The sequence below is a fragment of the Oncorhynchus keta genome, chromosome 33 (genome assembly GCF_023373465.1).
Source record: "Oncorhynchus keta strain PuntledgeMale-10-30-2019 chromosome 33, Oket_V2, whole genome shotgun sequence".
NCBI lineage: Eukaryota > Metazoa > Chordata > Actinopteri > Salmoniformes > Salmonidae > Oncorhynchus > Oncorhynchus keta.
Window position 1 is genome coordinate 13,193,545 of NC_068453.1, and position 26,126 is coordinate 13,219,670.

At 45.6% G+C, this 26,126-nt stretch overlaps 1 protein-coding gene across 2 annotated transcripts in view; it reads left to right on the forward strand.

The window, feature by feature from the left end:
* The first annotated feature begins 1,424 nt into the window (after positions 1–1,424).
* LOC118366246 (protein bicaudal D homolog 1-like) overlaps positions 1,425–26,126 on the forward strand; it is a 34,977-nt gene continuing 10,275 nt past the window's right edge. The window contains exons 1-2 of one of the 2 annotated variants that reach the window (XM_052491941.1): positions 1,425–2,262; positions 25,347–25,559. In XM_052491941.1, coding sequence (XP_052347901.1) covers positions 2,047–2,262; positions 25,347–25,559 — 429 coding nt within the window. In that variant the 5' untranslated portion in view covers positions 1,425–2,046. The remainder of the gene's footprint in view (positions 2,263–25,346; positions 25,560–26,126) is intronic. The other variant, XM_052491942.1, reaches the window with a different exon arrangement.

The following is a 26,126-nucleotide window of genomic DNA, read 5'->3' on the forward strand; positions in this document are numbered from 1 at the left end:
TCCAAATCATGTCCAATCAATTCAATTTACCACAGGTGGACTCCAATCAAGTTTTAGAAACATCTCAAGGATAATCAATGGAAACAGGATGCACCTGTGCTCATTTTCAAGTCTCATAGCAAAGGGTCTGAATACTTATATATATATATATATATATATATACAGTGGGGCAAAAAAGTATTTAGTCAGCCACCAATTGTGCAAGTTCTCTCACTTAAAAAGATGAGAGAGGCCTGTAATTTTCATCATAGGTACACAAAATGAGAAATAAAATCCAGAAAATCACATTGTAGGATTTTTCATGAATTTATTTGCAAATTATGGTGGAAAATAAGTATTTGGTCAATAACAAAAGTTTATCTCAATACTTTCTTATGTACCCTTTGTTGGCAATGACAGAGGTCAAACATTTTATGTAAGTCTTCACAAGGTTTTCACACACTGTTGCTGGTATTTTGGCCCATTCCTCCATGCAGATCTCCTCTAGAGCAGTGATGTTTTGGGGCTGTTGCTGGGCAATAAGGACTTTCAACTCCCTCCAAATATGTTCTATGGGGTTGAGATCTGGAGACTGGCTAGACCACTCCAGGACCCCATATGCAGTTGCAAACCATAGTCTGGCTTTTATATGGCGATTTTGGAGCAGTGGCTTCTTCCTTGCGGACCAGCCTTTCAGGTTATGTTGATATAGGACTCGTTTTACTGTGGATATAGATATTTTTGTACCTGTATCCTCCAGCTCCTACACAATATACTTTGCTGCTGTTCTGGGATTGAAGGAGGGAAGCATAGAAAGGAGACTGAACACGTCTCCATCCTATGCGGCATTGCGGCTGATTGGTCCCATGGTGTTTATACTTGCGTACTATTGTTTGTACAGATGAACGTGGTACCTTCAGGAGTTTGGAAATTGCTCCCAAGGATGAACCAGACTTGTGGAGGTCTACAATTTTCTTTCTGAGGTCTTGGCTGATTTATTTTCATTTTCCCATGATGTCAAGCAAAGAGGCACTGAGTTTGAAGGAAGGCCTCCACAGGTACACCTCCAATTGACTCACATGATCTCAATTAGCCTATCAGAAGCTTCTAAAGCCATGACATAATTTTCTGGAATTTCCCAAGCTGTTTAAAGGCACAGTCAACTTAGTGTATGTAAACTTCTGACCCACTGGAATTGTGATACAGTGAATTATATGTGAAATAATCTGTCTGTAAACAATTGTTGGAAAAATGACTTGTGTCATGCACAGAGTAAATGTCCTAACCGACTTGGCAAAAATATAGTTTGTTAACAAGAAATTTGTGAAATGGTTGAAAAACGAGTTTTACTGACTCCAACCTAAGTGTATGTAAACTTTCGACTTCAACTGTATATATAGAGATCAGATATATCAGGGATCCTTGCGTGAAAATGATTGGAACCCCTGGTGTAGGGGTGTGGTATAAAACAAATGATTAGGCCTATAGCTTTCTTGCCACATTAGTTTATTAATAATCCGTGATCAGCAACGGTCAAGAAAGGTTGTAAAAGCAACAGATGCCATCGTCAACATAAACATGGTCCTCCTTGTCTGTGGGCCAACCCAGCGTGACCGGCAGTATTCATACCGTACGGCAGAGGGAGAGATGTGCGGGTGAACGGTCGACGTCACAGCCACAGGCAGCAGAAGGATGGGCGAGAGTTGTGTGTACCTTGCCGCTGCTTCATGGCAATAGAGAGATGGCGTCCGCATCCCGATGAATAAGCAAAAAAAGAAGAGGAAAAGGGATGATGCTGGACCCTACTACGCCTAAAGGGGAAACCGTTCAATTCAGCACATCAGCTATGGAGGGATTCATCTCTCTTTCACAATCATTTCGTTCCAGGGATGTTAACGCCCTTTTCGTGCGTTTTTAAACTCTTCGGTTGATTCCTTCCAACGAAGGAGGTGAGGAGATTGCTATCTGGTAGGCTACATCTGTTTTCTTCCTCCGCTTCTCTGCCCATCTGACGCAGGGGCGAGGAGGAGAGGAGAGAAGGGGAAGAGAGGAGAGGGAGGGAGGGCGATGGCTGCTGGAGGAGGATGCGGGGACACGGTGGAGCAGTGCCGGGCAGAGGTGGAGCGTTTGACCCGTGAGCTAGCGGAGGCGAACCGGGAGAAGATCCGGGCTGCGGAGTGCGGTCTGGTGGTTCTGGAGGAGAACCAGACCCTGAAGCAGCAATATTCGGATCTAGAGGCCGAGCAAGAGGCGCTCCGACAGGAGCTGGAACAGCTACAAGAGGTATCAACCACTTAAAACACGCTATTACATAACACCCTAAGTTAACCATAAACATTGGCCCATGTGATATAAGTTCAGTGCTCCCTGGAAATGTATTCGTAAACATGCATTAATTAGTTAGCCTCAATTCAACTTCATTCGGCCCAAAGCGGGTAGACTACATCCCTTCCAAGGGATGAGTGATGTCAGCGAGATTTGGGCAGGGCCCCCCGCCTCATCCACAGAAGTTGGCACCAGTCAGACACCCCACAGCGGATCTGAGTCTGTCAGAGATACACAGGCCTCAGCAGAGAACTAGGAGGGGACGGAGAGGGCTTTGTTGTCCGAGCAGGGAGTAGCGTAGTAACTTGATGCTATGCGCAAGTCTGACACGCAGGTATGGACTTTCCAAGGTGTGCTACTGATGCGCATTTTGGTGCAATGGAATGTCATCTGTTTGTTGTGGTAGGCTACTTTGCGTGCCTGGATGGGTGTTGTTAATTATGTGTCAAACAGCTTTTGAATGCCTCTTTCAACAGATTTTTAAAGAGATACTGAATTCTGCAATACACTTGAACACCTATGGGGGGAAGTGTTAACCATCTATTCAAAAAGTAGATATGTGAAAGGGAATGGTACTTAGGGAATGGTGTATTATAGTGGTACTATCTGGCTGGCAGACTCACTATGTGGCACACCCACATTTGGGTTAGTCATGTCCTGCTCTAAGATTCACACCTCTAAAATCATCAGAGTCGGACAGTGCTCTCTGCTATCCTCTCTCTCTCTCACTCTTCTCTCTGTCCTCTGTTCTCCTATTCTCCCTCTCTCTCTCTCTCTCTCTCTCTTCTCTCTGTCCTCTGTTCTCCTATTCTCTCTCTCTCTCTCTCTCTCTCTCTCTCACTCTTCTCTCTGTCCTCTGTTCTCCTATTCTCTCTCTCTCTCTCTCTCTCTCTCTCTCTCACTCTTCTCTCTGTCCTCTGTTCTCCTATTCTCTCCTCTCTCTCGCTCCTCTCCATATCCTTTGTTCTCTGTTCAGAATTGGTGTCTGTGTCTCTTCTTCCCCACATCTTCTTCTCTGATTGTTCCCAGTGAACACGTGCTTCACAATAAATCAGTCAGTATTTTCAAATTCACCAGAGTTTGATATAAAAACAAAACAAGATTACAAAGCAAATCAAGAGCATCATGAAGCCTGACAGAACTTGATTTAACCATAATTCTATATTACTGGTCTTATCAAAGCAAGCCTTTTCACCTTTACACTACATATAATAATAATACTTATTTCTCCATCAGACCTCGGTTCAAATAAATGTGTAGTTGAGTATCTGGCGTAAAAGTTGTTTAAAAATCGGAGTATTTGAGTATTTTCAAATGTAAGCATTTTCAAATCCACAGCCAAAACAAATATTTGTTTTAGTATTTTAATGGTTATTTGTATAAACCAAATAGTCAACCAAATACTTATTTCAAATATGATTTTCAAATACCTGGGTGAATGCATGGGAGTGTATTTGAGTCAGTGTATTAGAATTTTTCAAATACTTTCCAAGTGTATTTCCAAATACATCAAAATGGACTCATCTTTTCAAATAAAAATATATAATTTCAATACTTACTTTCCAATGTATGTAAAAGTAAATGAGCTATTTTAAATAGTTTTTCAACCCAAGTCTGTTCTTCACTACCATGTGTAACGATTTTCTTCTTCCTCTGACGAGGACTATGAAATATCAGACCAATGCGCAGCGTGGTAAGTGTCCATAATATATTTAATAAACTGAACACAGAATACAAGAGAAATAAATGAAAGCCGAAACAGTTCTGTATGGAAAACAACTACCCACAACCCATAGTGGGAAAACAGGCTGCCTAAGTATGGTTCTCAATCAGAGACAACGAATGAGAGCTTCCTCTGATTGGGAACCATACCAGGCCAAAACCAGAAATACAAAACCTAGAATATAAAACATAGAATGCCCACCCCAACTCACGCCCTGACCAAACTAAAACGGAGACATAAAAAAGGCACTAAGGTCAGGATGTGACACCATGATTGGTCATTTATTCCTGTTCATTTCAATAATCAATGCTTGCTAATTAGATACTCTGTGCCAAGGTGTAATACATTTTTTACAAATACTCTGTCGATCTGCAACAAACAGTGTTTTCTTTGCCGTTTTCTTTCTGCCGTTGTCTTATGGCAGTATTCATTCACTGGTTTGTTAGCTATAGTACAGACGGGTGTGTCTGTAGGCAGCTGACAATGCATTTACAGTAACTGAAGGTCAGTGTGCGTGTTCGTGTGCGTGTGTGAGTGTGTGTGAACTTGGCGTACATTCTGAAGCGCTATTAGATTGTTTTGGACATGGTGTAGGCAGCCAATAATGAAGGCATGCCTGTGACTTGTCCTGTCCACTCTGCGCATATGTCATCTGCAGTTTAAACCATGTGTATTTAGATGTCAATCAGCTCAGCATTTTCTGCAGTACCCCATCTTCCACTCTCTCTATCTCCACCCCCCACACCTCGTTCTGTTTCCTGTGATACCGTGAAGGACATCACACTGCTTGCTGAAAAGCTATCTATTAACCGGCTCGAGTGGGGACACTTCAGGCTGAGGAGTAAAGTTCACACATCCCCATTTGCTACACCAGCTCCAGGTCTCTCTCTATTGCTCTCTGTCCCCCTTCTCCTCCTCTCCACCCCCTCTCCTCTCCTCTCTCCCTTGGCCATGGCCACTCATCCTTAGAGAAAGTCTTCATCTGGACTAGGCTTCCATCAGTCAGCTCAATACCTAATTTAATCTCAATTAACTCCCATCGATCACTATGTTTCTCAGGCATACCACCGCTGCTGCTACTGGAGAAAGGGCTATACTGATCGCAGAATGATCTATCTAGATTGGACTATTTGTTGACAGTTATCTCACATTGCTGTAATAATAGGTTTTCTTTACCACTTTGAGAAAAGGTCGATGTCCTACTTTTACTAGTCATGTGGATAGTAGTCTTCCACACAGTGGTCTGGTCCAGTTGGTGTTGCAGGGAAAAGGTCATTGTAGCTAGAATTGCCTCATCATCTTCCCTGAGACCTGAAGTAACTGAATAAACTGTCACGTCTTAACCTGAAGCTGAGCTTTGATTGGTTCACTGGGGCTGACAGTTGACTTTGGGGTGCAGAGTTATACTTGAGACATATGGCAGTATGCAGGCTTGGTACCTGCTCAATTGGTAAAGTATCAGGCATCCACTTCTTTAGGTTTTTCTTGATGTGTTGTGATCTGGACTAAACTGTTCCTCATTGCTCATTTAGACCAGGTTCAGTTCAGAAGGAAAGCTACTTTAAGCACAGACATGCATGCTGGAAACAGTCCACCGTGACCACTGTGTTCCCTCTCTGAGCTTTACTGGAAACAGTCCACCGTGACCACCGTGTTCCCTCTCTGAGCTTTACTGGAAACAGTCCACCGTGACCACCGTGTTCCCTCTCTGAGCTTTACCGGAAACAGTCCACCGTGACCACCGTGTTCCCTCTCTGAGCTTTACTGGAAACAGTCCACCGTGACCACCGTGTTCCCTCTCTGAGCTTTACCGGAAACAGTCCACCGTGACCACCGTGTTCCCTCTCTGAGCTTTACTGGAAACAGTCCACCGTGACCACCGTGTTCCCTCTCTGAGCTTTACTGGAAACAGTCCACCGTGACCACTGTGTTCCCTCTCTGAGCTTTACTGGAAACAGTCCACCGTGACCACCGTGTTCCCTCTCTGAGCTTTACTGGAAACAGTCCACCGTGACCACTGTGTTCCCTCTCTGAGCTTTACTGGAAACAGTCCACCGTGACCACTGTGTTCCCTCTCTGAGCTTTACTGGAAACAGTCCACCTTGACCACTATGTTCCTTCTCTGAGCTTTACTGGAAACAGTCCACCGTGACCACCGTGTTCCTTCTCTGAGCTTTACTGGAAACAGTCCACCGTGACCACTGTGTTCCCTCTCTGAGCTTTACTGGAAACAGTCCACCGTGACCACTGTGTTCCCTCTCTGAGCTTTACTGGAAACAGTCCACCGTGACCACCGTGTTCCCTCTCTGAGCTTTACTGGAAACAGTCCACAGTGACCACCGTGTTCCCTCTCTGAGCTTTACTGGAAACAGTCCACCGTGACCAATATGTTCCTTCTCTGAGCTTTACTGGAAACAGTCCACCATGACCACCGTGTTCCCTCTCTGAGCTTTACTGGAAACAGTCCACTGTGACCACCGTGTTCCCTCTCTGAGCTTTACTGAAAACAGTCCATCGTGACCACCGTGTTCCCTCTCTGAGCTTTACTGGAAACAGTCCACCGTGACCACTGTGTTCCCTCTGTGAGCTTTACCGGAAACAGTCCACCGTGACCACCGTGTTCCCTCTCTGAGCTTTACTGGAAACAGTCCACCGTGACCACCGTGTTCCCTCTCTGAGCTTTACTGGAAACAGTCCACCGTGACCACTGTGTTCCCTCTCTGAGCTTTACTGGAAACAGTCCACCGTGACCACTGTGTTCCCTCTCTGAGCTTTACTGGAAACAGTCCACCGTGACCACCGTGTTCCCTCTCTGAGCTTTACTGGAAACAGTCCACCGTGACCACCGTGTTCCCTCTCTGAGCTTTACTGGAAACAGTCCACCGTGACCACCGTGTTCCCTCTCTGAGCTTTACTGGAAACAGTCCACCGTGACCACCGTGTTCCCTCTCTGAGCTTTACTGGAAACAGTCCACCGTGACCACTGTGTTCCCTCTCTGAGCTTTACTGGAAACAGTCCACCGTGTTCCCTCTGTGAACTTTACTGGAAACAGTCCACCGTGACCACCGGGTTCCTTCTCTGAGCTTTACTGTAAACAGTCAACCATGACCACCGTGTTCCTTCTCTGAGCTTTACTGGAAACAGTCCACCGTGACCACCGTGTTCCTTCTCTGAGCTTTACTGGAAACAGTCCACCGTGACCACTGTGTTCCCTCTCTGAGCTTTACTGGAAACAGTCCACCGTGACCACCGTGTTCCCTCTCTGAGCTTTACTGGAAACAGTCCACCGTGACCACTGTGTTCCCTCTCTGAGCTTTACTGGAAACAGTCCACCGTGACCACCGTGTTCCCTCTCTGAGCTTTACTGGAAACAGTCCACCGTGACCACCGTGTTCCCTCTCTGAGCTTTACTGGAAACAGTCCACCGTGACCACCGTGTTCCCTCTCTGAGCTTTACTGGAAACAGTCCACCGTGACCACTGTGTTCCCTCTGTGAGCTTTACCGGAGACAGTCCACCGTGACCACCGTGTTCCCTCTCTGAGCTTTACTGGAAACAGTCCACCTTGACCACTGTGTTCCCTCTCTGAGCTTTACTGGAAACAGTCCACAGTGACCACCGTGTTCCTTCTCTGAGCTTTACTGGAAACAGTCCGTCGTGACCACCGTGTTCCTTCTCTGAGCTTTACTGGAAACAGTCCACCATGACCACCGTGTTCCCTCTGTGAACTTTACTGGAAACAGTCCACCGTGACCACCGTGTTCCCTCTCTGAGCTTTACTGGAAACAGTCCACTGTGACCACTGTGTTCCCTCTCTGAGCTTTACTGGAAACAGTCCACTGTGACCACTGTGTTCCCTCTCTGAGCTTTACTGGAAACAGTCCACTGTGACCACTGTGTTCCCTCTCTGAGCTTTACTGGAAACAGTCCACCGTGACCACTGTGTTCCCTCTCTGAGCCTTACTGGAAGCAGTCCACCGTGACCACCGTGTTCCCTCTCTGAGCCTTACTGGAAACAGTCCACTGTGACCACTGTGTTCCCTCTCTGAGCTTTACTGGAAACAGTCCACTGTGACCACTGTGTTCCCTCTCTGAGCTTTACTGGAAACAGTCCACCGTGACCACCGTGTTCCCTCTCTGAGCTTTACTGGAAACAGTCCACTGTGACCACTGTGTTCCCTCTCTGAGCTTTACTGGAAACAGTCCACTGTGACCACTGTGTTCCCTCTCTGAGCTTTACTGGAAACAGTCCACCGTGACCACTGTGTTCCCTCTCTGAGCTTTACTGGAAGCAGTCCACCGTGACCACCGTGTTCCCTCTCTGAGCTTTACTGGAAACAGTCCACCGTGACCACTGTGTTCCCTCTCTGAGCTTTACTGGAAACAGTCCACTGTGACCACTGTGTTCCCTCTCTGAGCTTTACTGGAAACAGTCCACCGTGACCACCGTGTTCCCTCTCTGAGCTTTACTGGAAACAGTCCACCGTGACCACCGTGTTCCCTCTCTGAGCTTTACTGGAAACAGTCCACCGTGACCACCGTGTTCCCTCTCTGAGCTTTACTGGAAACAGTCCACCGTGACCACCGTGTTCCCTCTCTGAGCTTTACTGGAAACAGTCCACCGTGACCACTGTGTTCCTTCTCTGAGCTTTACTCGATGAAAGGGAAAAAGAAAGAGTTTGTCATAAATGATTCATCATAGCATGCTCTGCTTTCATCATGGTAGTGTTGTGCTAGACAGTCAGTATCATTTCATGGGAATGTACAAGCCTGATTGTTAATGATCAACTCAGGAACCTAACCAGATCTCCTCAAGGTACAGGTAGCAGGAGTCAGTGATTCTAAGCACTATCAAGTGTTTATGCTAGATATTTCCCTGAGCCAAATTTAAACCTGAATTTAAACCAACATTTTCTAATTCAGACATTAACCTACAGTGACAGTCTGCCTTCTGCGCTACGTCTTAAGTAATTCTGTTAATTCTAAAACATGATGTAATTGACTCCTGGTATAATATAATCATTAGGTAATTGAGTTCTTCAGAAGGCCTGGTATAATGTAATAGCCATTGGTTAACAACGGGATAGGACCCAGAAGGACCAGCCTTGGCAATAAAGATCTACTGACAGCTTGATGTTAATCAGCCTGCTCCACAGTAGCCCATCAGATTGGTTTTGAAGGGAGGTATATTTAGGCTCCGCTCATTTTATTGATTTGCTTTAGGAACGTAACGTACACTCACTCCATCTAGGAATTGGTGCATTCATTTCTTAAATTGGAAGTGGTTTTCAAAGAGTAGGTTATAGTACTATGTAGTACAGTGAGCTCCAGAAGTATTGGGACAGTGACAATTCTTTTGTTTTGGCTCTGTACTCCAGCACTTTGAAATGATACAATTACTACGAGGTTAAAATGCTGTCGACTTTCATTTGAGGGTGTTTCAGATTGTTTTGTGTTCAGTAGAAATAAATGCTAAATGATGTATTGTGTCATTATAGTCCTGAATGAATCGTGAATAATGATGAGTGAGAAAGTTACAGATGCACAAATATCATACCCCCAAGACATGCTAACCTTCCATCATCACAACAACAGCGGAGGTTAGCATTTTTGTGGGGGTTTGATATTTGTGCATCTGTAACTTTCTCACTCATTATTATTCACGATTCATTCAGGATTATCCGTAATCATGGTAGCATCCACATTAATGGAGAAGTGTTTAGAAACATATTCTACAATAAAAGTGGCTCCAAAATGACACAATACATTATTTACCATTTATTTCTATTGGGCACAAAATCATCTGAAACACAACCAAAACAAACAGCAAATGCATCCAACAAATGTTTAGAGTTACAAGCTTGATATGGTCATTGTGTGCTTGGAATATGGGACCAAATACTCAACTTTTGACTACTTTAATGCACATTTAAGTGACATTGTCCCAATACCTGACAGTCTGCACTTGTATCATTTCAAATCCAAAGTGCTGGAGTACAGAGGCAAAATAACTTCAAATGGGTCACTGTTCCAATACTTTTGGAGCTCATTGTATATGTTCTGTGTTGTATGTTTACAGGGCTACTTCATTTAGCAAACTCAGAGAGAGAGAGAGAGAGAGAGAGGCCAGGGTGGAAGTGATTAGGGAATATCATGTTAAGAGTACTTGAAGTGAGTTTTCCATTTCCTATGTAAAGTGCACTAGTGTCTGGGAGGAGCTCGGTGGAGTAAACAGGCTATCTACACCTCTCTGCTATACATTCCTCTATCTAAGCCTGTGAAGCCTCCCTCACTCTATAGCTAGCTATACATTACACACACATTACATCATGCCACATACACACACCTGTATCTAAGTCTGCCCCATATTCCTCTCTGCTATACATAATACACACACACCTTTGTGGCCCTAGCCCACCTACAGTACTGCTGTGTTGTCGACTATATTCTCACCAACAACATTTTCCTAAATCCATCCGTCTCGCCATCCTTATGGTCCAATAGTCTAGTGTTGAACAATATAAAGACTATCAGTGAGAGTGTAATGAGGTTGTTGGACTACATTGTCTCTCTGCTTGTCTCTATTCTTGCATTGAGAGATGAATGATTCATGTGTGACCCTTGTGAAGGGGGTTTTAAAATGGGGAAGGGTTTTATGGTGACGCGTTGGAAGCAAGGACTGTTAAAGGGGAAGTAGGGGGAAGGGTTTTGCGGTTGATTGTAAAAAAACGACGATAAATTCAGCGTGCATTAGCACTGCAGTCAGGCAAAATCCGAAATGCCAGACCCTAAACTCCCATTATGTCATACACAAACAACTAATGGGATGCGTCCTTCTCTAGCTTGACAGAGTATACTGTATATAATCAAGTTGTCGCTAGACGCTGATCCCAGGTCAGTTCTAAGGCCCCGTGGTTCATTTTAGAATGTGTAAGCTGATCCTAGAACATCGTCCGAGAGTCACTGCTACCTGGACCTTACATTGACAGGAAGCAAATGGATTCATGTCTGCATGTGTATGCTAAAGCATTAGTGTGAGTTACGGTATAGCTACTGACCGTCTATCATTGGCTCTCAGAGCGAGGAGAATGACTTAGGTCTATTAGGAAAGAACATTAGCCAAATGCATTATGTCTTGACCACTGTAGGGTATAGTGTAGTTGGCTGGGAATCTATCCCTCATCTGATCATACTGCAGAATGATCTGAAATGCTAAGAGAACTTCTTCTGCACACTTACTGTAGTGTCAAGGAATCTTTTCAGTTTATTGTGAGCAATTCACTGTGGGCAAAAAAAATAAATGAGGCCTACTTTGACTGAATGGCTAAAGTCTCACAGACCTTTCAAACCCCAGAGTGGATGAAGTCCCTTATCGGTAGGCTAACTTTTCTTCAACAGCTACTGTATTTGGCCTGATTCCAAGTGGCACCATATTCCCTACATAGTGCACTACTTTTGACCAGAGCCCTTTAGGGTGCCATCTGCCTCTCATTAAATGATGGATTCTTCCTCTTGGTCACATGTTCACAGGCACTTAAGAGATGGCTGGGAAAAACTCTGGATGCCTGATGTCAGTCTGTATTACCCACATAGAGCACAGGGATAGGCTGAATAATTCAACAAGGCGGTGGCTCTCCCATAATTAACCCTTAGACTCCTGAGAGGGTGGCTTAGAACAGTATCTCGTAAGTGTTCCTAGTGTGGTTGTTGATGTAGTGGTTGGAGGGAAGGGGGAGACGATGTGACCTGACTGAAAGATTCCTTCCATCCCTCCAGACACTTCTCAGAATACCATCCATGCATGATCGGACACCATCATATTACACGCACGCGACACACACACGGGCATGATGCACCGAGGTGGAGACTAGGGAGGAAGCAAAACAGAGACACAGAGAGATCGCTCTCTCACTATCAGTTAAACGTGTTGTGCTCAAGCTGGATTAGAACAGAATCTACCCACCCTGCCTATCTCCTGTTCTGTTCCTGGTCCTGTCCACCCAACCCAAGGTTCTCTTTCAGAGAGGGTGTACTTCAGAAGGCCTGTGTTGTACTGCAGTGGGGCTCCTTCTTCAAAGAACAATGGGTCTCCCACGTCTGCAGCCCTCCTGGGCCCTGTATTGATTAGTATCTGTTTAAGGCTGCTGAGCCATGTGCTGCTAACCCTTAGCTAGCGAACTCTCTAACTCAGCTAATCAGGACACAGTGAGAGGGGCATACAAACAGGGCACGCAGTAAGGATAAGGTATATTGTGCTGATTTGATTCTGAGGCTCATGCACAGTGTTTGATGAGAGTTAACCTGCAAAAACACCTCATATGATAGATAGGTCATTTCTTCATGGGCTGTGTTGCGTGATTATCTGTGGACGTATGGCGGTTTGATGGGGAGGAGATGGATACAGTACATAACTGTGTGTATGCGAGGCGTGGGCACACATACAATTGAAGTCATACACCTTAGCCAAATGCATTTAAACTCCATTTTTCAAGTAAAAATTCCCTGTCTTAGGTCAGTTAGGATCACCACTTTATTAAAAGAATGTGACATTTCAGAATAATAGTAGAGAGAATGATTTATTTCAGCTTTAATATCTTTCATCACATTCCCAGTGGGTCAGAAGTTTACATACACTCAATTAGTATTTGGTAGCATTGCCTTTAAATTGTTTAACTTGGGTCAAATGTTTCGGGTAGCCTTCCACAAGTGTCTCAAAATAAGTTGGGTGAATTTTGGCCCATTCCCCCTGACAGAGCTGGTGTAACTGAGTCAGGTTTGTAGGCCTCCTTGCTTGCACACGCGTTTTCAATTCTGGCCACACATTTTCTATAAGATTGAGGTCAGGGCTTTGTGATGGTCACTCCAATACCTTGACTTTGTTGTCCTTGAGGCATCTCGCCACAACTTTGGAAGTATGCTTGGGGTCATTGTCCATTTGGAAGACCCATTTGCGACCAAGCTTTACTTCCTGACTGATGTCTTGAGATGTTGCTTCAATATATCCACATCATTTTCCAACCTCATAATGCCATCTTTTTTGTGAAGTGCACCACTCCCTCCTGCAACAAAGCACCCCCACAACATGATGCTGCCACCCCTGTGCTTCACGGTTGGGATGGTGTTCTTCGGCTTGCAACCTCCCCCTTTTTCCTCCAAACATAACGAAGGTCATTATGGCTGATTTCTTTTGATTTTCCCATGATGTCAAGCAAAGAGACAGTGAGTTTGAAGGTAGACCTTGAAATACATCCACAGGTACACCTCCAATTGACTCAAATTACGTCAATCAGAAGCTTCTAAAGCCATGACATTATTTTCTGGATTTTCCAAGCTGTTTAAAGTCACAGTCAACTTAGTGTATGTAAATGTCTGACCCACTGGAATTATAAGTGAAATAATCTGTCTGTAAATAATTATTGGAAAAATTACTTGTGTCATGCACAAAGTAGATGTCCTAACCGACTTGGCAAAACTATAGTTTGTTAACAATACATGTGTAGAGTGGTTGAAAAACCAGTTTTAATGACTCCAACCCAATCCAAACTTCTGACTTTGTATATACATGTAACTGCCAAAATAAAGGAAACACCAACATAAATTGTCTTAATAGGGTGTTGGACCACCACAAACCAGAACAGCTTCAGTGCACCTTGGCATAGATTCTACAGGTGTCTGGAACTCTATTGGAGGGATGTGACACCATTCTTCCTCAAGAAATTCCATAGTTTGGTGTTTTGTTGATGGTAGTGGAAAACGCTGTCTCAGGCGCTGCTCCAGAATCTCACATAAGTGTTCAGTTGGGTTGAGATCTGGTGACTGAGACACACACACACACACACACACACACACACACACACACACACAGCATGTAAGCCCCCTATGGTCCTCTAAGACCCCTCTTTCAAAGTCACTGAGATCTCTTCTAGCCATGGTAGTCAAAATAATGGGCAACTGGGCATGACCCTAAGCATGATGGGATGTTAATTGCTTAATTAACTCAGGCGCCACATGTGTGTGGAAGCATCTGCTTTCAATATACTCTGCATCCCTCATTTACTCAAGTGTTTCGTTTATTTTGGCAGTTACATGTACAGCGCAATGTCTACAGAATGAATTGTCCCTTGAAAGAAGACAATTAACTAACAGTGATATGTCCTTCATATCGATCGAACTGGGCCCCATGCTGTGAGTTTAGTGTGAGGTCACTAAGATATGACAGCCGTTGTCACCAACCCTTGTCCTGGGAGAGCTATAGGAAGTGCGGGTATTCGTTCCAGCCCAGCACCCTGATTCAAGCATTCCATAATTATCAAGACCTTAGTTACAGTCATTGAATCAGATGGATTTTAGAGCTGGGCTGGAATGAAATCCTGCATTGTACATACTAGGGGGTAGAAGAGAGGCTGTGTATCTAACAGGAGTGTGTGTGACCAGGGCTGTAGACCAGTGTTTCTCTCCACAGGTGGAGTTACACTCTGCTGGTCTGTATTAGTCTGGCACAGATCAGATGGCTCCTGACAGACCCAAGATGGTGTGAAATGGAGAGTTTAACAGGGTGTCACTCTGTGCCAGAGCATGGCCCTGTGTGAGCTCCAAGAGCTCCTAATGATGACATCACCCCTGTTAATGAGTGGGCCAGCTGAGTCCATCGGAGGGAGAGGGGACGGTGAAAGGGCACTGTCTATCCATTATAAAGAGAAAGAAAGAGAACCGGAGAGGGAAGAGGGGGAGAGAGGAGAGACAGGGCAGTATGGTGAATCTGTCTATTGTCTTGGGAAAGGGCTTTCTGTGAGAATATGGTTGCTGAATACTGCCGTGTGTATGTGTGAGTGTCCACTTAGGTAACGTAAAATAAAATATAGGTCACGTTCATTCGACCCCTTTGGCTGATGTGCGTTGTTTGGTCTGTTGATACCACAGCAGAAAGCTCTGTGACTCCTTGGCACGGGCAGTCCACAACACTGGCTAGCTCTACAGGGAGAGACAGTGTGAGAAACTCAAGAGGTACGCTCCATTAGTATTCGGTTAGAGTAGTTGTCTAAAGACACAAAGGAGAGAAAAAAAGGAGAGATAAAGAGAAATGGAAGAGAGCGGGAGAGAGGATATTATATATAGCGAGTCAGGGGGAAAAGACACTGTGATAGAAAGACACCGTGAAGCAGGCAAAGTGCCAGAAACAATTTCAAAATGCTAATATTTCTCCCATTCTTCTCTGTGAGAGGTAGAAAGAGAGGTTTGGAGAATATAAAACAGTCTGTTGTTATAGTAATAAAAAAAAAGCTTCTTTCCCTGCCATCTTCTCTGTCATACCATGGTGTCCTATGAGACTATAAAGCCTGAGAGGGCCTCTGTCAGAGCAGCAGGCAGTCTGTCTCTTTCTCTGCCACCCGTCTGGTGGCTCCCTCCGCAGGGCGTGGTCTCTCAGTCAGTCTGCGTGGTTCAGTCCCGTGTGGCGCAAACTCAGGACCTCTGCCTCGCAAACGCACGTGACCATCCTCCCTCATGCGTGTTAGCTGATCACGTCACCTCAAAAGCCAGCTAATGAGGACACTTAAGGCTGAGGAGTAAGTTTCACACCCCATGTGCTGCATAGGCACTCGCTCTGGATCAGAGTGTCGGTTAAAGTGGGCAATGTATTACCCTTTCTGTCTTTTGCAGCGTTACACCTGCGTTTGCATGAGGAGGGCCAAGGGCTGGTGGACACTGGGTCCAGAGTGACAGCTTTCTGTCTACAAGCTGTCCAGAGACTTCTGTACCTGGATAGATAGACACTGCTTGGGCTGTTCTGAGGAGGCCAGGGGACCTTGGGTACGACAGGAACAGGTCGATCTAGGTCAGCCATTACTCCTTAATACTGTGCTTTGGGTGTTCACAGAGATGTTTCACAGCCAGGAGCATGGATAATGGAGGAACAACATACCCAGATCAGAGTGCTGACCTCTGCCAGTTTGTGAGAGCGTGGTTCACTAAGTTGGTTCGCCTGCAAGAAGAGGCTGGATAGAAATCCGCCAGCGACACGGTTGTGGACTCCTCCATAAAGTCCGCCAGCGACATGGTTGTGGACTCCTCCATAAAGTCCGCCAGCGACACGGTTGTGGACTCCTCCATAAAGTCCGCCAGCGACACGGTTGTGGACTCCTCCATAAAGTCCGCCAGCGACACGGTGGAGGACTCCTCCATAAAGTCCGCCAGCGACATGGTTGTGGACTCCTCCATAAAGTCCGCCAGCGACATGGTTGTGGACTCCTCCATAAAGTCCGCCAGCGACATGGTTGTGGACTCCTCCATAAAGTCCGCCAGCGACATGGTGGAGGACTCCTCCATAAAGTCCGCCAGCGACATGGTTGTGGACTCCTCCATAAAGTCCGCCAGCGACACGGTTGTGGACTCCTCCATAAAGTCCGCCAGCGACATGGTTGTGGACTCCTCCATAAAGTCCGCCAGCGACATGGTTGTGGACTCCTCCATAAAGTCCGCCAGCGACATGGTGGAGGACTCCTCCATAAAGTCCGCCAGCGACACGGTTGTGGACTCCTCCATAAAGTCCGCCAGCGACATGGTTGTGGACTCCTCCATAAAGTCCGCCAGCGACATGGTTGTGGACTCCTCCATAAAGTCCGCCAGCGACATGGTTGTGGACTCCTCCATAAAGTCCGCCAGCGACATGGTTGTGGACTCCTCCATAAAGTCCGCCAGCGACATGGTTGTGGACTCCTCCATAAAGTCCGCCAGCGACACGGTGGAGGACTCCTCCATAAAGTCCGCCAGCGACACGGTGGAGGACTCCTCCATAAAGTCCGCCAGCGACACTGTGGAGGACTCCTCCATAAAGTCCGCCAGCGACATGGTTGTGGACTCCTCCATAAAGTCCGCCAGCGACACGGTGGAGGACTCCTCCATAAAGTCCACCAGCGACACGGTGGAGGACTCCTCCATAAAGTCCACCAGCGACATGGTGGAGGACTCCTCCATAAAGTCCACCAGCGACACGGTGGAGGACTCCTCCATAAAGTCCGCCAGCGACATGGTTGTGGACTCCTCCATAAAGTCCGCCAGCGACATGGTTGTGGACTCCTCCATAAAGTCCGCCAGCGACATGGTTGTGGACTCCTCCATAAAGTCCGCCAGCGACACGGTGGAGGACTCCTCCATAAAGTCCACCAGCGACACGGTGGAGGACTCCTCCATAAAGTCCACCAGCGACATGGTGGAGGACTCCTCCATAAAGTCCGCCAGCGACACGGTGGAGGACTCCTCCATAAAGTCCACCAGCGACACGGTGGAGGACTCCTCCATAAAGTCCACCAGCGACATGGTGGAGGACTCCTCCATAAAGTCCGCCAGCGACACGGTGGAGCACTCCTCCATAAAGTCCACCAGCGACACTGTGGAGGACTCCTCCATAAAGTCCACCAGCGACACGGTTGTGGACTCCTCCATAAAGTCCGCCAGCGACACGGTGGAGGACTCCTCCATAAAGTCCGCCAGCGACACGGTGGAGGACTCCTCCATAAAGTCCACCAGCGACATGGTGGAGGACTCCTCCATAAAGTCCACCAGCGACAGGGTGGAGGACTCCTCCATAAAGTCCACCAGCGACAGGCTGGAGGACTCCTCCATAAAGTCCACCAGCGACACGGTGGAGGACTCCTCCATAAAGTCCACCAGCGACACGGTGGAGGACTCCTCCATAAAGTCCACCAGCGACAGGGTGGAGGACTCCTCCATAAAGTCCACAGGGCTGCTGCAGCAGGTGTTGGAGGGCGTCCATTCTGCACTGCCACGCTTGTTTAGAGAGATTCTGGGGATTCAGCAGAGACTGGACCGTCGGTGGGAACACCAGGAGGGTGAGGGAAATGATCCTATCGCTCAAGACTCCGGAGCTGGGTGGCCTTTTGCACAGCCAGCAAAAAGGCTCTGTCTGTGGTGGCTGTGACGGTGGCTCAGAAAGAGCCTGGGCTGAGGGCAACAGGGTGGCCGGGGAATTTGGGACCCGGCTATTCTCTGATAAGCCTCGGATAGAGAAGCGAACAGATGATCTACGGGGCTATCGCTCAGAACAGATACGTGTCGTACCTTGATCCATCAGGGGGGGGGTTGTTCTGTGGGGAGGAGGAGACAGTGCAGCATCTGTTTTTTTTCTTGTTCCAGGCTGGTTTTTTTTTTTTCTCTCCTTGGTGGGTGATGTACAGGGCTAAGGTTGGGGTTGACTCTGGACCTACATGTTGGAAGGCCTAGGTATAGCGTGGCCAACAGGTGGAGGGACTACCTAGTAAACTACCTGTTGGGGCAGATACAAATTACAATGTGGAAGACCAGGAAACATGAGATGCAGGGGGAGGGTGTACAGACCCCAGAGCTGTGCTGCTGGGGCAGGTGCAGGCTCGGCTCACACTGGAGCATGTACAATATATGGGGGCTGGTGAACCATCTGGGGGACTTTGTAGGGGTGTGGGGCATCAGGGGAGTTCTATGTACAGTAGATGAGGAGGGGGCTAAGTTTTAATTTTCTAGGTACGTTAAAATGAAGTAAAGTTTTTGCTTTTAATGATGTAACTATTGGTCTTTGAAAAAGTATAATTCCTCTCTAAGTTGAGCGGGTGATGGAGATGTCCCTAAGGTACTGTGTCAGGAGGATGTGTCTCTGTAAGTAGGACACAAAACAGCATAACAAATGTCTTAGTGATACCTGAAGATTACTGTAGGACTATATGAGCGAGTGGCATAGATTTCTGGGGGCACCGATTTCTATGTAACACCTGGACTATGAGTGAGTGTAAGTGGTTAGAGACCTCTGAATGACAGGAACATCTGTCTGTGATGAGAACCAGAGTGAAGAAGTGGACTTAAACAGACCCAGTTTCCTGTAGCAATGTTATAATGCCACACACACACACCTCAGACGCCACAGTCTGTTATTGTCTGTGGTATTGTTTACTTTCTGTCATATTGGAGATTCCAGGAAACGTCTCTGGTTGATCATCAATATATCGAGAGGCTAATATCACTTACATGGTACACGATGTAATCTAATGTCATCCCCTGTGCTTTCTCTTCTCTCTCTCTCTTTCTTGCTCTCTCTCACACACTCTCGCTCTCTCTCTCTGAGACGAGGACTAACATAAAAAAGAGAGGCGGTGTGAGAGAAAGAGAGCGAGAAGACAGAGAAGAAGGCACAGGGGATGACATCAGATTACGTCTCAGACAGTCTGCCTCTCTGTGGAAACCAATACCAACCTGCGGGTTTGAACTGCCATGTTTTCAACCGGGCCTACCTTGTAGAGGGGCGGATTTAAGAACCAGCAGCTGCGGTTTGATCATTCTGTCGCTACTGTTACCACCATCTTTTGGATGAAGACCATAGACTGTGTTTGACTGCTTGACCAGGCATCCCTGAGTGTGTCTGTCTGTTGGAAAGAGCCCTTAAACGCCCCATGTGCTCTTAATATCTCTCTAGACAAGAGCCCTAAACCCTCCATGTGTTCTTAATACCCCTCTAGACTAAAGCCCTAAACCTTCCATGTGCTCTTAATACCTCTCTAGACTAGAGCCCTAAAGCCTTTCTGTGCTTCTCCCTCACTAGAGCATCCTAGCAGTATGTCTGGTGACTCAGCCTCTTCCTGTAAATGATGTCATTTATTTATCTTTAGAAGGAGCAGAGAAAGTGTCCTCTCCTCTGAGGGATAATATACTGAGACACATCCTCTCATTTCATCTCCTCTCACCACTTCCTGATATCAAAAAGCAGGAATTGCTGTCAATGACTCAGTGTATAGCAAACTGAAACATGCAAACCAGGTGACCAACACAACAGTGGTAGGCTTGATTACCAACAACGACGAGACGGCCTACAGGGAGGAGGTGAGGGCCCTCGGAGTGTGGTGTCAGGAAAATAACCTCACACTCAACGTCAACAAAACTAAGGAGATGATTGTGGACTTCAGGAAACAGCAGAGGGAACACCCCCCTATCCACATCGATGGAACAGTAGTGGAGAGGGTAGCAAGTTTTAAGTTCCTCGGCATACACATCACAGACCAACTGAATTGGTCCACTCACACTGACAGCGTCGTGAAGAAGGCGCAGCAGCGCCTCTTCAACCTCAGGAGGCTGAAGAAATTTGGCTTGTCACCAAAAGCACTCACAAACTTCTACAGATGCACAATCGAGAGCATCCTGGCGGGCTGTATCACCGCCTGGTACGGCAACTGCTCCGCCCTCAACCGTAAGGCTCTCCAGAGGGTAGTGAGGTCTGCACAACGCATCACCGGGGGCAAACTACCTGCCCTCCAGGACACCTACACCACCCGATGTTACAGGAAGGCCATAAAGATCATCAAGGACATAAACCACCCGAACCACTGCCTGTTCACCCCGCTATCATCCAGAAGGCGAGGTCAGTACAGGTGCATCAAAGCTGGGACCGAGAGACTGAAAAACAGCTTCTATCTCAAGGCCATCAGACTGTTAAACAGCCACCACTAACATTGAGTGGCTGCTGCCAACACTGTCATTGACACTGACCCAACTCCAGCCACTTTAATAATGGGATTGATGGGAATGATGTAAATATATCACTAGCCACTTTAAACAATGCTACCTTATATAATGTTACTTACCCTACATTATTCATCTCATATGCATACGTATATACTGTACTCTACATCATCGACTGCATCCTTATGTAATACATGTATCACTAGCCACTTTAACTATGCCACTTTGTTTACTTTGTCTACATACTCATCTCATATGTATATACTGTACTCGATACCATCTACTGTATGCTGCTCTGTACCATCACTCATTCATATATCCTTATGTACATATTCTTTATCCCCTTACACTGTGTATAAGACAGTAGTTTTGGAATTGTTAGTTAGATTACTTGTTGGTTATCACTGCATTGTCGGAACTAGAAGCACAAGCATTTCGCTACACTCGCATTAACATCTGCTAACCATGTGTATGTGACAAATAAAATTTGATTTGATTTGACCATTTTGTAAGCGTTTGTACCGTTAGTGTCACTGTCCTTGGTGCTGAAACATTAAGTCCTACTGAAGCATTAGCCCACGGATGCAGTTCAACATGATCTCTATCCCATGGAATGTCTGTTCGGAACACTGCTCTTATAGGCTACCACACAAGTGAGTCAATGTTTCATGTTGGTTAGAAGTGCACTACACAGGGAATACATAGGGTCTCATTTGAGACATAACCACACTAGGATAATGTCTTCCTTGCCAGACAGAGACATAACCACACTAGGATAATGTCTGTCCTAGCCAGTCAGAGACATAACCACACTAGGATAATGTCTGTCCAAGCCAGGCAGAGACATAACCACACTAGGATAATGTCTGTCCAAGCCAGGCAGAGACATAACCACACTAGGATAATGTCTGTCCAAGCCAGGCAGAGACATAACCACACTAGGATAATGTCTGTCCTAGCCAGGCAGAGACATAACCACACTAGGATAATGTCTGTCCTAGCCAGTCAGAGACATAACCACACTAGGATAATGTCTGTCCTAGCCAGGCAGAGACATAACCACACTAGGATAATGTCTGTCCAAGCCAGGCAGAGACATAACCACACTAGGATAATGTCTGTCCTAGCCAGGCAGAGACATAACCACACTAGGATAATGTCTGTCCTAGCCAGGCAGAGACATAACCACACTAGGATAATGTCTGTCCAAGCCAGGCAGAGAGTGCGTCGAGAGAGGCTACATATTGGGATTTGCAGCAAATAAAAAGGCTTGGTGGCACTGTGGCCTGTTCTGCTCTGCTCTGTAACGCCCCATCTGTCTCTAGTCAAGCGGGGAGAATGTTCTACTCTACTGTCAGAGGAAATTGGATGACCAGCATTAGGGAATGCATCCCAAATGGCACCCTATTTCCTATATGGAGCTCATATGGCTCTGGTCAAAAGTAGTGCACTATATAGGGAATAGGGTGCCATACTCAGCTTCTCTTCTCCACTTAAAGTGAGTGGCTGCGATACGAGTTGATGCCAATGTAATGAAATTGTAGGGGGACATTGTTTCATTTAGGATGACATTTACTCAACCCATAGAGGTGTAAAAAAACAATGATTTAATGTGGCTTTTACCTTGATGTATGCAGTCATCGTGTAAGTTATTCCTCATACATTTATATAGGTATGACCCTCCTCTTTGACCATAGATTGGTAGACCAGTTACTTGCCATGGGTAATATACAGTTGAAGTCGGAAGTTTACATACACCTTAGCCATATACATTTAAACTCAATTTTTCATTATTCCTGACATTTAATCCAAGTAAAAATTCTTAAGTCTTAGGTCAGTTAGGATCACCACTTTATTTTAAGAATGTGAAATGTCAGAATAGTAGTATAGAGAATTATTTATTTCAGTTTTTATTTCTTTCATCACATTCCTAGTGGGTCAGAAGTTTACATACATACACTCGATTACAACAATAAGTTGGGTGAATTTTGGCCCATTCCTCCTGACAGAGCTGGTGTAACTGAGTCAGGTTTGTAGACCTCCTTGCTCGCACATGCTTTTTCAGTTTTACCCACAAATGTTCTATAGGATTGAGGTCAGGGCTTTGTGATGGCCACTCCAATACCTTGACTTTAAGCCATTTTGCCACAACTTTGGAAGTATGCTTGGGGTCATTGTCCATTTGGAAGACCCATTTACGACAAAGCTTTAACTTCCTGATTGATGTCTTGGGATGTTGCTTCAATATATCCACATAATTTCCTTTCCTCATGATGATGCCATCTATTTTATGAATTGCACCAGTCCCTCCTGCAGCAAAGCACCCCCACAACATGATGCTGCCACCCCCGTGCTTCACGGTTGGGATGGTGTTCTTCGGCTTGCAAGCCTCCCCCTTTTCCCTCCAAACATAATATAGATATACAGTGGGGTAAAAAAGTATTGTCAGCCACCAATTGTGCAAGTTCTCCCACATAAAAAGATGAGAGAAGCCTGTAATTTTCATCATTTAAACTATGACAGACAAAATGAGAAAAGAAATCCAGAAAATCACATTGTAGGAATTTTAATGAATTTATTTGCAAATTATGGTGGAAAATAAGTATTTGGTCAATAACAAAAGTTAATCTCAATACTTAGTTTTATACCCTTTGTTGGCAATGACAGAGGTCAAACGTTTTTGTGACTGTTTGAGGTTGTGGACAGGTGTCTTTTATACTGATAACAAGTTCAAACAGGTGTCATTAATACAGGTAACGAGTGGAGGACAGAGGAGCCTCTTAAAGAAGAAGTTACAGGTCTGTGAGAGCCAGAAATCTTGCTTGTTTGTAGGTGACCAAATACTTATTTTCCACCATAATTTGCAAATAAATCAATTAAAAATCTTACAATGTGATTTTCTGGATTTTTTTTCTCATTTCGTCTGTCATAGTTGAAGTGTACCTATGATGAAAATGACAGGCCTCTCATCTTTTTAAGTGGGAGAACTTGCACAATTGGTGGCTGACTAAATACTTTTTTTGCCCCACTGTAGATATTTTTGTACCTGTTTCCTCCAGCATCTTCACAAGGTCCTTTGCTGTTCTGGGATTGATTTGCACCTTTCGCACCAAAGTACGTTCATCTCTAGGAGACAGAACGGGTCTCCTTCCTGAGCGGTATGACGGCTGTGTGGTCCCATGGTGTTTATATTTGCATACTATTGTTTGTACAGATGAACGTGGTACCTTCAAGGGTTTGGAAATCGCTCCCAAGGATGAACCAGACTTGTGGAGGTCTCCAATTATTTTCTGAAGTCTTGGCTGATTTCTTTTGATTTTCCCATAATGTCAAGCAAAGAGGCAGTGAGTTTGAAGGTAGGCCTTGAAATACATCCACAGGTACACCTCCAATTGACTCAAATGATGTCAATTAGCCTATCAGAAGCTTCTAAAGCCATGACATTATTTTCTGGACTTTTTCCAAGCTGTTTAAAGTCACAGTCAACTTAGTGTATGTAAACTTCTGACCCACTGGAATTGTGATACAGTGAATTATAAGGGAAATAATCTGTCTGTAAACAATTGTTGGAAAAATAACTTTGTTAACAAGAAATTTGTGAAGTGGTTGAAAAAGGAGTTTTAATGACTCCAACCTAAGTGTATGTAAACTTCCAGCTGTATTTCTCTTTACTGTGTACTGTACATGCGTTTGGAAATCCACCTGAAATTGTATGTGCTTTCTTGATTAAAGGACACCTTTCATTAAAAGCTAGCATATAGTGACATCTGACATTGTGTGTGTGTGTGTGTGTGTGTGTGTGTGTGTGTGTGTGTGTGTGTGTGTGTGTGTGTGTGTGTTGGCAGATGAAGGGCAGTGTATCATCATCAAACCACACATGACCTTTAAACCTTCAAACGCTGGAGAAAAGGTCTCGTCCCTTTTCAGTTGCAAACAGCTTCAAAACAGAACATATAACGGTCATCAACTACACAACATCCAAACGTTCCTCAGTATCTCCAATAGCTCTGATGTTTAAGTATGCTGAATCTGTCAGTTGACACAAATACATCATCTGTGCAAAATCACTACTCTCTCTGTTACAGTGTGGACACGTGAGTCTGAATCGCACCGCTGAAGCTGAACTAATAGGAGAGTGATGAATAGCCTGTGGAAGTCCACTGTGGAGTCCCTGCATGGCTGTTTCAGTAGACTGTACTTATTCAGTGGCCCTGTAGGGAACATTACGTTTGTCTTCCCTCTTGTCCGACTTTACGTTAAGTGCACTTAATCGTATGTATTTACATGATCATTACATTTAGGTTACGTTTAGGTTCAGCACCACATCATTTAAAGTGCTTCCACACCGAAAAGTGAGCAACGTGCTGTGTGCGGTGTTCTGTTTCTAGAAGGAGAGCAGGATTCTTTGCCTCCGTGTGTGTGTGTGTGTGTGTGTGTGTGTGTGTGTGTGTGTGTGTGTGTGTGTGTGTGTGTGTGTGTGTGTGTGTGTGTGTGTGTGTGTGTGTGTGTGTGTGTGTTAGGGCTGCACAGTGAATCCCCCCCCCCACAGTGAATGCTAGATGTTTTTGCCCATATCATCCAGCCCTACTGTGTGTGTGCCTCAACTGGTTTCAGTCCGGCCCTGTGGGGTTTTGTTATGCTGTCTGCAATGTACACCAGACTAAGTGGTGGAAGAGTTTCAGATGGTGGTTGCTCTTTACCTATCAATATATGTTATCGGAGTCAAAAAATAGCATTTACATAACCAGGACGTCCTATGATGTGATCCTATGCTACTGAAACGTCATAACTTCTCTCTCGCCCTTCCTCTGCCCCTGCCCAGGCGTTTGGCCAGACCTTCTCCACCCAGCGCAAGGTGGCTGCGGACGGGGAGACCAACGAAGAGACCCTCCTACAGGAGTCAGCCACTAAGGAGGCGTATTACATGAGTCGCCTGCTGGGGATCCAGTCAGAGCTCAAACAGAGCCGGGCCGTCACAGTCAACACACAGGCCGACAACGAACACCTCAGTACCCTGCTGCAGGAGCTCAGAGAGGTGAGGCACCAGGGGTTAGAGGTCAGTGGGGAGGGGTTTAGTGGAGACTCTGTTACAATGATGCTTGTACGAATTCGAACCCAGTCGCAGAGAAACACAGCAAGCAGAGGTAAGGGTAAATCCAGATATTTACTTAAAGTCTTGACAGAAACGAGGCAACAGCACAATAGTGCACTAAACAAAACATAAGACCTAAGCAAGGATCCAGGCCAACAGAGGAACCAAAGTAGCCAGGTGAACAGAGGGGGAAATCAAACACAATCAGGGTAACCTGGAAACTAGAAACAAGGTAAGGGTGCCCTCCAGTGGTAACCTAAGGAAATACACTCAAAATAAAACAAATTGTGACAGACTCAGAACTGTGGGTACTTACTATATACATACATGTATGCACAGTTATTATTTGATCTTAAACACGTTTTAGTGTGTGTGGCTATCAATGCCAATCGGTCAATCAATAAAATGTATTTCAGGTGTCCTAGGCTATAAAGTCCTTTTCATGTCAACATTTGTCACAAAATGCTTTACAGTAAATCCTTGTTGTGTTTGATAGTAAACCAGTCCCGT